General features: G+C 39.8%; 2 protein-coding genes across 2 annotated transcripts in view; one reads left to right on the top strand and one right to left on the bottom strand.

Moving 5' to 3' along the window:
• The window catches only part of prom2 (prominin 2), a gene marked incomplete at its 3' end in the record, with an annotated part of 152,299 nt that overhangs the window by 116,920 nt on the left and 19,757 nt on the right, over nucleotides 1–15,622 (bottom strand).
• On the top strand, nucleotides 4,072–6,912 carry LOC119411937 (Hermansky-Pudlak syndrome 6 protein homolog). Its single transcript, XM_037678911.1, has one exon. It carries the CDS (start codon nucleotides 4,072–4,074, stop codon nucleotides 6,853–6,855), a length of 2,784 nt encoding a protein of 927 aa, XP_037534839.1. The 3' UTR covers nucleotides 6,856–6,912.

The following is a 15,622-nucleotide window of genomic DNA, read 5'->3' as shown; positions in this document are numbered from 1 at the left end:
ATGTATATACATACACATTATACGTATATAATATAATCGAATAAGTCTTGAATTTTCTCCCACTTTCAACAACTGAGCTGGACATTTTTACTGCCCGGATCCAACAAATTCAAACGGAAACAAATAAAAGTGTGAAATTTATTTGACTAGTCTCAGTGCCAGTGGGACTAAAGAAGACTGCTGCTTTGTCACACAAAGTTTAAGAAGTCATGCGGCACTGGTTAAACATTAAAAAAGCAGACGGGGTGTTATTTGTGGTGCATGTTTCTGTAATTTTCTGCATTTTGGGTTACAAAGACCAGACGAAATGCTAAGAAAAATATCACTAATAATGGAATCTACCATGATGTTTTTAACCATTATGTTAAGTCTTAAATCACGACCATGCGTATCAAAGCTCAATTCTGCCCTCTTCTGGATTTCAGATGAGTCAGAGATGATAAAGTGAAAAGTAAATAAATAAATAACAGCAACAATTAAATTTTTTTGTTCCCATTAAACAGCAAAATAAACCAGCAGTAGACTGTCTGAAAAGACTAAGACAGTAACATTTTCACCATGATTTAAGTATGTTGACAGAATCACAAGATTTCCTGCTAATCTATTTAAAATAATCAAAGACAAGCTAATTGATTCTTGACTTTAATCAGTGGGACTTTGATCAGACCACAACAGAATATTTAGAAGCTTTCCTTAATAGATATGTATATTAAAAAAAACAAGATTGATGTGAAAAGCATTGTATTCAAAATGGAATGAAACAATTTAGGTAGATCTGAATAGAAAACAAGAAAGTCCAACATTGATTTAATTTTGTTTTTAAAAGTAATTTGCATAACACTTCTCTAACTTGTTTGCTTCTGCCAAATGGAAGCCTTTTTATTCTATTTTTTAAGAGTCTTAATGCATAATTTTAGCTTCAAACCGTGGGCTGTATAAGTTTAAATTGGCCAGCAAAGTACAAAATGTGTCTTTCATAACAGGAAGACACTGAGTCACCACTGAACCTTTCACTCCCATTCTAATAAATGTTCAATCTTATCAAAACTAAACACAACTGCACTATATTTGTTGAACTTTAGAGTTAAAACTGGTTTCCATAGTTACATGACTTGATTTAGCTGCAAAAACAACTTTATAATACCGTACCAAAGCAGGCCTAAAAGAGGAAATTGGCACCGTTCCTCTTTTTTTTTTAATCTAGCTTAGTGTTCCTCTTTAGCACCTGCATTTTTCAACTACACTTTTTTCTGTTAGGAAATGTGGAACAGAAAAGGCAACAGTTGGTTTTCATGAAAATAGTGTTTTTTTGTTACATTTATTGATTTAGTTTTGCTCGATTTAAAAGATCAGAGGTCACATTCAGTTAAATGCGAACGCCATCAAACATGCTTGAGACAAATACACTTAAACATGGGAAAACAGCCAAACGTTCAATGTGATTCTTGGTTTTTGTCTTTTCTGCTGATTAATATAGTTCCTATTGATATCATCAAATGCTTAAAGCAACTGATGTAATGTATCACAACCTGAAAGAAACGGTGAATGTTTGGTCTGTAAGCTAATCTTTACATGCCGTCACAAAAACCTGACATTTGAAAGAAAATATGTTTCCTGGGAAATCCCATTAAGAAAGCTGAAAATATCAACAGCAAAACAAAAAAAAAGGCACCCAAATAAATGACGTACAGTGAAGTGATAAATAGTCCTGGCTGTGCAAGTACTGAGTCATCATTGTGGCAACACGATGGATCGGTGGTTAGTACTGTTGCCTCACAGCAAGAAGGTCCTAGGTTCAATCCCTGGTTGGACCTGGGCTCTTCCTGTGTGGAGTTTGCATGTTCTTCTCGTGCTTGTGGGGGTTTTCTCCAGGTACTCCGTTTCCCTCCCACAGACCAGAAACATGCACATTAGGCTGCTTCAGGTCCAGGCCTCCCTTGCAAAAGAGATCTCAGTGGGATTTGCCTGGTTAAATAAAGGTCAATAATAATATTTTTTATATATTTTTTTTTTTGCTTCTGTCAGACTTTCTTATAATCTTTTGAAGTGGCTTTGGTCAACAATTCATCTTCTTTTTTCAAGGTATTTCATCGTTTTGGACAACAATTTCATTCATCTCCGCGCACTCATTTTTTGTTTAATTCCCTTTCAGGGAGATATTTTCCTCACATAATGTGTGCTGTAACAGAATGACTCCCAAAGAGCTGTTGCTTGAAAATTTGACCTACAGAAGATGATCAACTGCAGGATGATGCATCTCTTTGGTTCTGTATCAGGTGTTTACTGGATTTCCATAGTTGTTCTCTACTTGTCCACTTTTCTCATTTTTAAGCACACTCTGCTCCATGTGTTGTCATGATCAGAAATAAGGGAAACGGGTCAAAGGAAGACTTGACAAGTTAACGGACCAACAGGGTTGACTAGTTAATGATGACATTTTAAGGAAACATCTCACAGTAGCCCTTGGAGTATGTGTTGTGGATGACTTTAAGGTAAAACCAGACTAAATTAAAATCATTATTTTCTAAATTGACTAAGTTGCAGCCATTGTTGTGTTTTCACAACAATGGTCGTCAGGCTGTTGAGTCCATCCTGAATGGGATTAGCTTCTAAAGTTAATCAATATGATTTCTTGAAAGTTTTGTTCAAATCCGTTCAATAGGTTATGAAATATTTTACTAACACACAGTCTTGACTCAAAATGGTTAATGGGCTTGAGCAATCTGTTAGCACTCCAAATGTGAGCTGGGGTTTGCTCTCAGCTACTACAATACCAAAAGTTAACTCGGTATCTGACAAACTGACTTAGTTATCTAAAAAAGTTAAGTCTGGTCCTCTGGACATTCAAAAAACAAAACAAAAGAAATTAGAAATGTTCGTCTTTCATCTTAGTTATAATATTTTTTGTGTGTTTTCTAAGGTCTGTTGACTGTGGCAGCCATATTGAATTGGGTTGACTCCAGAAATAAACAGTTGTAGCCTACATGTAAATGCATTACTTTCTTCAAGTTTTATTAAAATTCACCCAGTGGTTCATGATATATTTTGCTAACAAATGCACTGACAGACAAAGCAGCAGTTTATCTTCTTTTTTTAAAAGCTAAACTTTATTTACAGATAAACAATATCCACAGGCAGTAATAGTAATATGCTCGAGGTGAGGGAGTAACAAATACAAAAGGATTCATGAAACAAAATAAAAGGATACAAATCAAATTCTTCACAAGTTTCATGGAATTGGTGCAAAGTTTTAAAGAGTCCAAAAAGCAGTTCAGGTAAGTTTTAAAAACAGTCAGGTTGGACGTGTAGCATATTTACTGGCATGTATGTGGAGTTTAGCCAACATAATAAGAAAGTTAATGACACTCTATCCCAAATTTTCTAATATATAATACCAATACAAAAAAATATATATATTTAACATTCAATGTAGCAAGTTTATCACATTTTCTGTTAAAGAAGATAAGGTCACACAAAACGTTTTAGTAACACTGCAGTCCCAGAACAGGTGAGTCAATGTTTCATCTTCAAGATGACAAAAGGATCAATATTTGGAATATATTTAGCCAGTACTGAATTTACAGTAGTAAAATCCCGACAAAAAAAAAAAAAAAAAAAGTATTGACAACAACCGTCTGTTCCCAATCATTATCAGAAAACAGATTGTTCCCAAAAAAGCAGTTTATCTTCTAGAAAGCGCATCTTTGCTGACCGGACGTCACGCGCTCGGCTCCTCCTCTTTATGCAAATCACGCGCGATATCCGGAAATCAACAATCCCGTGACGTTAGAGGAATGTTAGCGCAGCGTCGGAATGAGTGCAGTGCCTTTCTCTGTTTGCTTTGTAAACTTTTTCAGCTGTCTGTCGCTGTCAGCTAACAGTTCAGCTCCATTATCGTCTTTTTAACCATGGAACTAGCAGAGCCGAAGGCCGCCGGAGGATGTATCCTTCCGCTCGGACTTTAACGCTTCCACCGGACCCTAACGGAACGCTTCAGTTAGCCTCGCTGGAGCACGGAGGTCAGATTTATGAGCTACACAAACTTGCTAGCAGGCTAGCTGAAACGTTAATATGTCGCGGTTTGAGTTGGAGGAGTTGTCACGTTTCGGGGACTCCGCGGACAACCAGGAGCTGACGGACATATTAAGCTCGTCTAAGGAGGAGCACTTCAACAGCCTGTCGGATGTTCGTGTGAGCCCAGATGGACGTCACATCCATATCATCCTCCGCAACCCTCAGGTCGGTCTTATGACTTATGACAAATACGAAAGACCCCTGCCGACTCAGAACCGCAAGAAACTGGAGTTGTTTTCTCCACAAACTGTTCCGGTCGTGGATATTTGCTACTTGGATCATTCCAACAACCGCAGCCGAGCGGCGGTCGCTGCAGTGATTTATGAGAATGGAAAAGCAGAGTTTTGGTGCTTTCAGGAGAGCAAGGCTGGCTGGCGTCTCCTGCAGACATCAGATCTGTGCAACAGCCCCCGGGCCAGAGTTGTGTCTGTCTGTGCTCGCTCCAGTTTTATCACCTGGTGTGAGGAGAGACCCCCCTCAGAGAGCTCCACGAGGAACAAGTTAAGGTACTGTGTTTGCAGACGTGACTTTGAGGTCGAGGAAGGGGCTGTCATCTTGGCAGGGGTGAAAATTATCCTTCACAACAATCCTAAATTCGCTGTGATCAGCTCGGGTGAGAACGTGCACCTTCTTCCTGACCTGAAAGCGAAGCCGCTGTCGTGCATCTTTAAATTCTTCCTCACCTGGTGTCCTCATCACGACTCCTTCACTGTCAGCGCCGTGGGTAAAAACACCCCCATCAAAAGGCTTTCATCCAAAGAGTGTGACTTTAAGAAACTGATCACTGACTGTTTAGGATATTTATCGGCTCTGGAGCCACCTGAGATTATCACTTTCGCGCCTACGGACTGTGGAGGTCTGCTGCTTCTCCTCAGCAATGGCTGGCTGTGGCTCCTGCAGAAAGACGGTACAATGAGACAAGTGCACAAACTGCCGGAGAACTGTTTGGTGAAACATGGCACACATGCCAACATATGCGCGTACATAAATGTTGTGGCGCTAATAATGGGGCAAAACCTGCATCTGATAGAGTTGAGTTGTGGCAGGGAACTGCAAAGGATTGTGTTGAAGAGAGGGGGTGTTTTATATGCAAACCAGACCGAAAGGCAAACTCCACATCTGCTCTCAGAAACTGGACTTTTTGTGGTAGTGGACACAAAAACAGACTCCGCAGACTGCAGTTTTAAGCTAAAGCCTCCTGGTTTCAGTATGGTTGAGAGTGTTCATCCTGGTGCCCTCTTGATAGAAGCGGTTTTTGAGGAGGCTTGTAAATACTACCAGCAGAGGAGCCTGAGCAGCACCCAGCTCACCGTGGACACGTTAAAGAAAGGAGGAAGATTCCAGGCTCCCATCTCTTTAGCCTCCATCCTCAGGAGCTTCCTCAGCACGGGTTTGACGAAGAAGGGTGCAGAGCTGCTGCAGAACGGAGAAGGGGAATTTATTGCAGGTCAAGACAAGCTCATGGCCTCTCTGGAGGGCGAGCTCAAGGCCCTCGTTTCTCTGGAGGAGCTGAAGGGGAGTTTAGTGAGGGGAGGCACTAAAGAGGTAGAGGTGGTGTGTGAGACTCTAGTGGAGAAAGAAGTGGTGAGACTGCTGTCATCTTCTGAGTTGGATAAAGAGGAGCTGCTGTACCTTAACTCAATCTTCAGCATCTTCCCCTGCCAAGCATGGAGGGCTGTCCAGGCTGCACTTCAGCTGCACTGCAACGGGGAGGGCTCTCTGTCCAGCAGGGCTCCGTCAGACGTGTGGAAAGCTGTCCTCAGTCATCAGCTGTCCAGCCCTACAGCCTCCCGTTTGCTTCTAAACGGGCAGCCGAAATTCAACCACAGCCGTAAAGGTGATCATACTTCTAAAGGCAAACCCCCCACCTCTCCAGCTGTCCTGCCGGTGTTTGAGCTCCTCTGTCAGTCAGTTCTTCGCTTCCAGCCCACGTGGCTCCCCAGAGTCCTTGAGCTCGCCCAGCAGCAACAAGGCTCCGCGAGTTTGGGTCTGAGCCTCGCTTCTTCCTCCTGGAGTTTTTCCAGTGGGAGAGGAGGGGAGGGCGAGAACAACGTGCCTTTGTATAAACGAGCGCTGTGCGTCTTGTCCGGCATAAGCCGGGACGGAGACCAGCACCGGAACTTGGAGGTGGAGCTGCTGCTGGTCGGTGGACGGCCCAACGCCATCCTGCAGGCTCTGAGGATCCTGATGAACGAGCGGCAGTGGGAGCGGGTCACCCAGGTGGCCCAGCAGTTCTGCAAACAGAGCCCGTTGCTCAACAAGGAGATTTTTACCACGCTGCTCTGCGAGGTGGCTCAGCATAGAGATCTGGACCCTTACCTGGACCTGCTGTGGACACTGTGCCCTGAAGACTTCACCGTCACCACAATCCTTAACTTGGTGCTCAAAAGCCTCCCCTCTCCTAACACTTCATCCCACCCCGCTTCTTTCTCTATGTCCCACACAAACTCCTCGTCTCCTCCTTTTGCAGACCCTCACAGCAGCAGCCAGCTGACCATCGGGCTGTTGAAGCCCCTGCTGAGGAAAGTGCTTCAGAGTGAGACGAAGCCAAGTCAGCGTTACGTTGACATCCTACAATCCCCGTCTTACCCCCCTCCAGCTCTTCCTCGCCAGCCCACAGAGCAGGCGAGCGCCGTCACACACCCGAGCAGAGACTCGTCTCTGTGCAGCAGCGTCACGGCGGCTCTTCGTGCAGAAACACCCGAGCAGCGGCCGTCCACCCACGCCACCATTCAAAGGTCCAGCATTGCACTTTCTGCTGCCCCGCTTGGATTTGATTAAAACTGCACAAACCGAATGTAGAACTCGCGTTCCACACACGGTCTTTACAAAATGTGTGTCGACAATCTTAATGAGAAAAAAATATGAGCGGGTTTCCTCTGTGTATTCTTTACTTGACATATGATGTTTCGGAGCAGACTGTAGAAATATGACTACTAGAAAATTTAACATGACTACTGAACATCCACCCAGTAAATCTACGGCAGGTCAGTTTTAAATCCGATGTGTATATCAGTGGTATTTATCTCTTGAAGGTACTCATTGCAGTGTCATGAAGCACAATCCACACTATTTTTTTTTTTCTTAATTTAATGTGTCCTTAAATATTTCCAAGCAACATTGGTGGCCATCTACCAAATACCACTTTTTTTTTTTAGCAGATTCAGCCCAAATACTTTGTTTACTTTGAGTGTGTACTCACGTTTTATAACTGTATTAATATAAGGGTCTACTGCACCATGTTCAGGATAAAGTTTTTATATTTGATGTACCTCTAAGTGCATGTCAATGAGAATGTTACCGCATTTAGGGAGTTTAACCCCCGACAAGAATGAATAAATAATATTTAATATACTGTTGTAAAAACAGTAAACTAAACCCCTAAATTATTTTCCATGTCGTTAACGTCGTAATAAATGACTGGATAATTTAGCTTCTAAATGCACGTAGATAAGTGTATTCCTGTTTATTCGTATCGGAGTATACACGGCCTACAGTGCTGCTTGGTGGAAAACAAAGTTGATGATGTACAGTTTTGTGAGAGTAAGAAAAGACATGAACGTCTTTATAACGTGGGTCTTTATTTTGAACTTTCTGTTGTGCGTCCGTGCAGAAGTCTGCTGAGAGAATTCAGACGAGCTGCTCTTTGTTTTAAACGACTTTGTGTTTTTTTTAGAGGAGAAGAGGGGTCATGGTTCCTTTGCTGACTTTTAGTTTCACATTTGGCATCTTTTAAGCGTGCTTGAACTTTGACCTTGCATTGATTGATTCCGTTTTAACACCTTATCTTTATGTCGTCTTGTGATTTTTTATTCTTTGAAACCCCGGTCATCGTTTTTCTCTGTAAACGCCCGTCTTCTCTGTTCCTTATCAGCCCAACTCACAGGGCATTCCAGACAAAATTCCCAGTGCAAGTGACTCGCATTGGACTTCAAATTTAATTTCACTGATAATCTTTTGGCGATTCGAGTGTGTGTGAGACGTATTATGACTAGCCCAAGCACCCTGCTGATTGTATAAAGTCACCATTCATCCCGTTCCCCCTCCTTCATGGACTCTAATGTTGTTAGAGATGACAAGCCTTCTGTGTTCTTGCTTATGCACTTGTATCTAACCAGACAGTATTGTTTGAACCACACTTTAGCTTTCTTCCACAGATTTAAGTGCTGCCAACAAAAGTGCCTCTTTGTGTTTTGGTTGTGTTTGTGCCAAGCGATGTGGAGAAATATTCATAATTGATTTTATTTGGGGAAAATCCTTGAAATAACTGTCGAACCTCTTCAAGGGTGAGGTTTAAAAGTCCTTCTATGTTTGTGGTGACAATCAGACTCCAAAATGCTGCAGAACGTTTAGTGCCTCTCGCCTTCATTGACAGGGCGGTGTCACATTTCTGCTGTGTCTCCTCTCATCGCAGAGAGACCCTGAAGTGGATCTTTATACCAGTTCTCTGTATTATTCAATACAGTGTTTAATTGCAGCTAATTCTTGACGTTTAAAGCGTTTTACCTTGAACTGGATTTTTTAATTTCAAGAAGAAACTTCTTTTATGCTTTACTTTAGTCTATCGTTCCGTTGTCTACTCTGAACCGTGAAACCTGCTCAGCTGGGTTCGGATCGCTTCACTTTCACGATGCACTGATTCACTGGGAACCCCCCGACTTCCCCAAACAGAACCTGATTCTATAACTGTCTGTTAAACATTAACCTGCCTTAAATCGTGCTGCACTAAATGTTGTAACTATTTGCTTTTGGCAATGCTTAATCCAGGAAGTATTTTAAAAGAAATCTATGAGTATTTATAAATGCATGCTATTAAAGGAAAGCTTAAACCTCTGTTAGCTGTGTGAGTTTGTAATGTGATGCTGGATTTGAATCCCAACAAGATGAAAGTTTATCTTTTTTTTTTTGGTAAGACTGAAGTTTGCTGCCAAAAGGTGAACGCAGATGGTTATGACTTTTTTTCCGTGTGTTTCTGTTATGAATCACTGGATGAATTTTATGAAACTTGCAGTAAAATAACCTGAAAAAACTCCCAGTTCAAGATGTTAGCTGATCTCATTTTAGTTCCAACACGTTTTTTTTTTTGTTTTTTTTTATCTGAATGTGAATCCAGTGATAGTTTCATTAAAAATAAAATGGGTTCATGTGATATTTTGCTAACAGCGTTGCTTCCACTTGTTTGACACAGCTGTCAGATTATACATTGGTTTGCTGTGGCAGCCATCTCGATCCAAGCGAACTACAAACGGATGAACGCAGACAAAAACTTAATCGCTCTGGTGACGAGCAGTGAATAAATGTGATCTAAACTTTGTTTTAGGTGTCAGCTTGCACAACACCGTCAATAGTCACATCACTGCCACGTTATTATCGCTACCATGCACCGACTGTGAAGTATTTCTGGTTGGTTCAGCTCTTTGTTTCTTTCACTTTGCCGCACAACAACAAGATGAATCACACAAGGTTCAACATAAAACAGCTGAAATAAATAACTTGTTCAGATTTTTACAGCTCGTTAAGTCAAATTTTGCACACATTACTCTCCGCTATCCCCATTTCAGCTATGATTCAATCCACCCAACCCTTCAGTTGTGTGTAATCTAGAGAAAAGATTTAATCAGTTTTTACACGTTCAGCCCTCTAATTAGAGCAGATGCACGTTTGGCGCTCACGTCTTCTTGCTGCATTAGAATTTAAAGCTGGAATCGCAGCAGCGCTACAAAGTTCTGTATCTTTGTTGGACAAGAGTTTTACAGAAACAAAGGGAGGTGCTGAAACCTGCACAACCTGACCTTCTCCCTTTCACTTTCATTGGATTTTTCTTCTCATTTTTTTTATCCTTCACATTGATTTTTCCTGCATCCAGCATCTCCCATTACAAGGTTTCAGGTCAGGCTGGTGCTGTAATGCGGTCGATTCGCTCGCTCTAATTATATCTGGCACTACGGTTCATCTAAACGAGGCGCCGGTTTCTGCCACTTCGACCTCTGCTTGCCTTTGAGCAGCTGGATAATCCAGAGCAGCACGAGAGAGAAGAAGCACTGGGCTCACGTGAAATGCTTGCAGGGTGTAGAATACTTTGAGTGAAGGTGATGAATTTTAAACATTCCAAAATGTTGTTAGTTGATTTGCACGTTGATTGGCAGAGCATTAATTATGCAAACTAGTTCAGGACAGTGATGACAAATGTACTGTTGAAAACGGATAGAGAGTGACGGCTCTGTTATTCTGTTATTGACCAACAATATGTAGCAACTGTTGCTTGTAAACAAAATTAATCGTCACACAGTTTCTTTTTTAATTCATTCATAAAAATATCCACTCAAAATATCAACAAAAAAGCTTCTTAAGTGCATTGTTTTAAATTTTTAATTATAGGCCTCTATTAATATTTAATTATATTAGTCATCATTTTAAAATGTTAAAGGAAAATAAAACCAAAATAGTGTATATCACCCTCCCTCTCAAGCAAATAAATAAATAAAACACTCTGCTGAACCTAGTTTTCCACTAAGGTGGTTCCACTTCACTTCAAGCTCGAGTCTTCTACCAGGGGCCTGGGAGTTTGAGGGTTCTGCGCAGAACCTTAGCTGTTCTAGGACTGTGCAGTTCTAGACATAGATCTCCGAGGCTGTTCCTGGGATCTGTTGGAGCCACACTTTCCAGTCTGGGGCACACCAAGTGCTCAAATGACCACTGGGACTGCTGGCAGCTTGACTCTCCACAACTTCTCTACTTCTTCTTTGAGCTGTTGATTTGCCTCCAGCTTCTCGTGCTCCTGATGTTACAGTCCCTTGGGATTGCTACATCCATCATCACTGTCGTCTTCTGTAGCTTGTCGACCTCCACAATGCTCGACTTGTTAATCATCACCTGTTTGTCAGTTTGGATCTGGAAGTCCTGCAGCAGCCCCTCCATTCACCAACACACTTGGAGGAGTCTCCCACATTGACTGTGGGACCTCCAGTCCACACTCGACATATAAAATACATAATTATGATACAGATACTGTACTTGGAATAGTTTATATATACACGGTACACATATACTGTATGTATATGTATGTATGTATGTATGTATATATATATATATATATATATATATATATATATATATATATATATATATACATACATATTTATACTGTATATATACATGTGTGTGTGTGTGAGATAGATATATATATATACATATATATTTATACATATATACATACATACATATATATACATACATATATATATAATATACATATATACATATATATATAATATATATAATATACATATATATACATACATATATATATATATGTATATATATATACAAGATGATCATTTTTTATTTACATATTTTTTAATATCATAATTTAACATTTTAACAAATAAAAATGTTACTCAGAAAAACCAGTGATTAGTTAAAAAGCAATTAGAGTCTTCTGTAATGAAAAAAAAAATCATTCTCAACAGTATATGATCTGAGTAAACATGCAACTGTGCATGTTTTGTTTTTTTCATTTGGGAACAATTTGTGCCAAGGCAAAAATAAAAGTAATAAATGTTGTGTTACTAAGGTGCTTTTAGAAATGCCTTCATGTTTTGTGAGGATAATAAAATAAAACAGAAAATTCTAGTGATGGGTGTGACAGCTGCACGGCAAAGAACAGACGACTCGCTGAACTTTTGAATAGTTGTCTCTTGTTCATAGTCGGAGAAACAAACAGAAATGTTTAACCTTTTATATTCACATTGAACAAATAGACTGTGTAAAGTGCTGTGTAACAAGAAAACACAATCTACTCCATCATACAAAGTTTTAGAGAAAAAAATAATAACGAGGAGCTTCAGTCAAAAAAAAAAGTCACAATTTTTAAAAAGTGATTAAAAAAACAGTTATTTAAAAGTCTTTGCAGGACAAATGAGTGTATGATTTGAAGTTTTCAGGAAATTGTGTTTCCAAATATCAGTGCAAGTCAAAAATAGTATTACTACAGCGTCAAGTTGCCAAACAGACATTACAGAGCATCCATATTTATATAAATGTCTGAATTTCTAAATCAGGCTAGTGAAGCATATCGACAGCAGCTCAGTAAAAACTTGAAACGATATAGGAAACATTAAAAATATATAAAAAATAAACTTTAGTTGTTTTTTTGTTTTTTTTTACTCTGGTGACTTTGAAAAGTGCTATGTGAAATATTATGATATAAAAATATTTTATGGGTTAATCTCTTCTCTTGAAGGGGAGAACTGGAATTTAAAAATAAATAGTTGTATCTTTCATTTTGCGCCACACAAGTGCAGAGTGACTCCACAGGCTTTTATTTTGAAAAGTTTCACCTCTCAAGTGAGTTTCATCTGAGCCCGAGGGATGTGGTTCATGATGATGAGATTGCTGCAAGCAGAAAAAGGCCCCTTCAGTCACTCACGTCAGTCGTGTTATTGTTGAGCAACGTATGGAAATCTTTTACTTTTCTACTTACTCGTCGTAGCAATCCGAGTATTTCATTCTCCTGTAGTATTTGGCAAGTTTGATGGAAAAGATGATGCTGGGAATGAAGAACATCAGGCACCAGCCCAGACTGAACCAGAACGCATTCTTAAAATGAGAGGAAAAACATAGTGAGGAAAAAGAAAGGAATACACTAAAATGTAAAAAAAAAAATTAATAAATTTAATCAGTAAAGCCTAGCATTTGTAGTGCATGTCGCCCACCGCATCTAATGCCAGTTTTAAACTAAAATATTGAGAAAAGCACATGGTACCACACAAAGTATCTGCTGGGTATGATTCTCAGCTACTACCACATCACTAAATATCTAACTGTTGTAACCATTTTTGCATCAGCTAATGTAAATTAAATATGGTGGCCATCTTGAAATTGGTTAATTAGTTGTGAATGTATCGGTAATGATTGCTGCTCGGTGTATTTGTAAAGCCCATCTAGTTATTTATGAGATATTTTACTAACAGACAGAGTTGCTGTTTAATATACCATATTATTTTACATTATTAGTGTTTAGCATTTATCGTGGATCTTTTGGCGTATTGTTTAGCATATATCTTAGATCCTTATATACTGTTTCTATTTATACTTTGCATTTTGCTATTTTTGGGTGTAAATGGGACTTTGAGTACACAGTTTCGTTCCACCTTATGTAGCACATGTGATGTGAATGACAATAAAGAAACTTGAGCTTGAACTTGAGTTGACTCTAAATAGTTGATGCAAAATTTGAAACAAAGATCTAGCACTCATAATTTGTGTTGGGGATCAGTCTCAGCTACTATAATTCCAACATCTAGGCCAGTATTTGTAAAACTGATGAAGTTATGGTCATTTTTGTGAGTTTTAAGGTTAGTTAGCTGTGGCAGCCATGATTTTTCATCCAACCTTTATTCATACAGGCTAGTCTCATTGAGCCACGTGGACTCATTTACAAGAGGGACCTGTTCTTATATTATATTTCATTATTATTATTATTCAGCCATGATGGATTAGGCTGAATCTAAAAGATAATCAACTTTAAATGTGCGTCCAGTGAATACTTTCTGATAGCTTCATTAAAATTATTCTAGTGATTCAAGATATTTTAGACATGCACACAAACACTCCAACAAGAGCAAAAACATGATTGCCTGCATTCGTTTTTGGCAGCAGGCGATAAAAATGTTTTTACTCTCCAGAAAAAGAGTTAGTGGAGCGGAAGGTTTGACTTCTGATCCTCACCAGAGACTCCACTATGTTTGAGCAGAAGGTGACCTTGACTATTGAGTCCACAGCTCCAGCCAAGGGCCCACAGCGCCCAACACGCTGCGTGATCTGAGGAAAAATACACACATCACTGTAACAATACACATTTATTTATCAAAAGTGCCCAAAAAGTGTCTGAGCAGACTTTACCGTGAAGTTGGCCCAGTCGGTAAAAGCAGTGAAGTATCCCATCTGACAATCTAAAAACCTTCTGCCTTCCTACAATGAACAGAAAAGAAAATGTTTCCTGTATTTATTCTTATACTTTAATTGTTTTAAAGTCAACAAAGCCACATTGAAACCGCTTTTCTTCTCAGAACTTCAGAACAGCAGCTTGATAATGATCAGAAAACACGAGACGTTTATCCGCACAGCGTCTTTCTTCCCCAAAGTCCAAGTGTTTTAAAATTTAATTAAGTCAATCATCTCTGTTGTGCACTTGTAAAAAAAAAAAAACAGACTCAACACTTTAAAGGACCCCAACAAACTTTAGTCAGGTCATCTTTTGTTGAGATGTTTTGTCCTTCATCCAAAGGACTTCATCTGAAGTCCTCTCCTAGAAAAACTTGAATAAAGAAGATTTTTTTACCTGGATTAATGAGCATGAACTTTAATGTTTTGGACCAGTTTGGCTATGACTGCCTCAGCCATAGCCAAAGGTTGGGCTCCAAAAACCTTCTTATTGCCAAGAAACTGGTTGGTCCACTATGTGGGTTTGCTGCATGTGGGACTCAGTTTGTTGTGGCTCTTCGAACTGATGAAGTTCTTTGGATGAAGGATGAAACGTCTCCACAAAAAATAAATCGTCCAACTGACCTGACTGAACTTTTTTGGAATTTTTTACCTGGATTGTTGAGCATGAACTTTGATACATTGAAGGACCTTCATATAGTGGCGTCAGAAGCATTTGTAATGTGTGGGTTTGAAGGGGTCTGTGGGTCCTCCCCCAGAAAATCTTGAATAAAGTAGATGCCATTTCCTGCGTTCTGGTGTATTTTAACGGGTTGTTAAACATCTACGTTTACCCACATAAGTAAATATTTGATTCAATAACTATTTTAGAGAGCAACGAAGTAGCCTGACCAACAGCTCTCCCTGTGTGAATAGAGCACACTCCATTTCTCTCACGCATCCTAATACCCCCCCCCCCACACACACACACATACACCGCGGTTGACAACTGCCGGCACTAATGTAGCGCTAAGTTAGCGGCACACAATACAGACACGCTAGCTAAGACGCTACAGACGTAGCGCTCTGCTTCTCTCATAAGGTAGCATGATGCAACACAGAAGTGTCTCCCCCTTCTCACCTCGCCCCGGCAAGTGACCTCTGGGAAGCGCATGCGGTGTGGAGTTGTTGTAGGTAACCAGAAAAACCCGGAGTGGACTTTTAGTAGTTTGAGTAATTTATCAGAGTCAGAGTCAGAGTCAGAGTCAGAGTCAGAGTTTCTTTATTGTCATTCGCACCTCATGTGGTACATGTGGTGGAGCGAAATTATGTACACAGGGTCCCAGTTACATCCAACAATAAAATGTATAAGAAAAACAGTAATAACATCTAAGATATGAACTAAGAAAAACATCAACTAAATATACACTAAGCACTCATAACATAAAACATTGAACATCACCACAAACATGAACATGAGTCTGTGAGCAGATGTGCACGCATGAACACATCAACATTGAAACAGATCAGCAGCAACATGAAACAGATCAGCAGCAACATGATATGGTTTTTCACAATGATTATTCTAGTTAGAGATTCATGAGTCTAACAGCCTCAGGGTAGA

The sequence above is a fragment of the Nematolebias whitei genome, chromosome 1 (assembly GCF_014905685.2).
Source record: "Nematolebias whitei isolate Nwh7 chromosome 1, NemWhi1, whole genome shotgun sequence".
Taxonomy (NCBI): Eukaryota; Metazoa; Chordata; class Actinopteri; order Cyprinodontiformes; family Rivulidae; genus Nematolebias; species Nematolebias whitei.
The sequence above is the reverse complement of the archived record's forward strand: the minus strand, read 5'-3'. Positions and strand labels throughout refer to the sequence as shown.

What these genes read in the sequence shown, in the direction of transcription:
- LOC119411937 (XM_037678911.1), top strand. Translation starts at nt 4,072, where the DNA reads ATGTCGCGGTTTGAGTTGGAGGAGTTGTCACGTTTCGGGGACTCCGCG.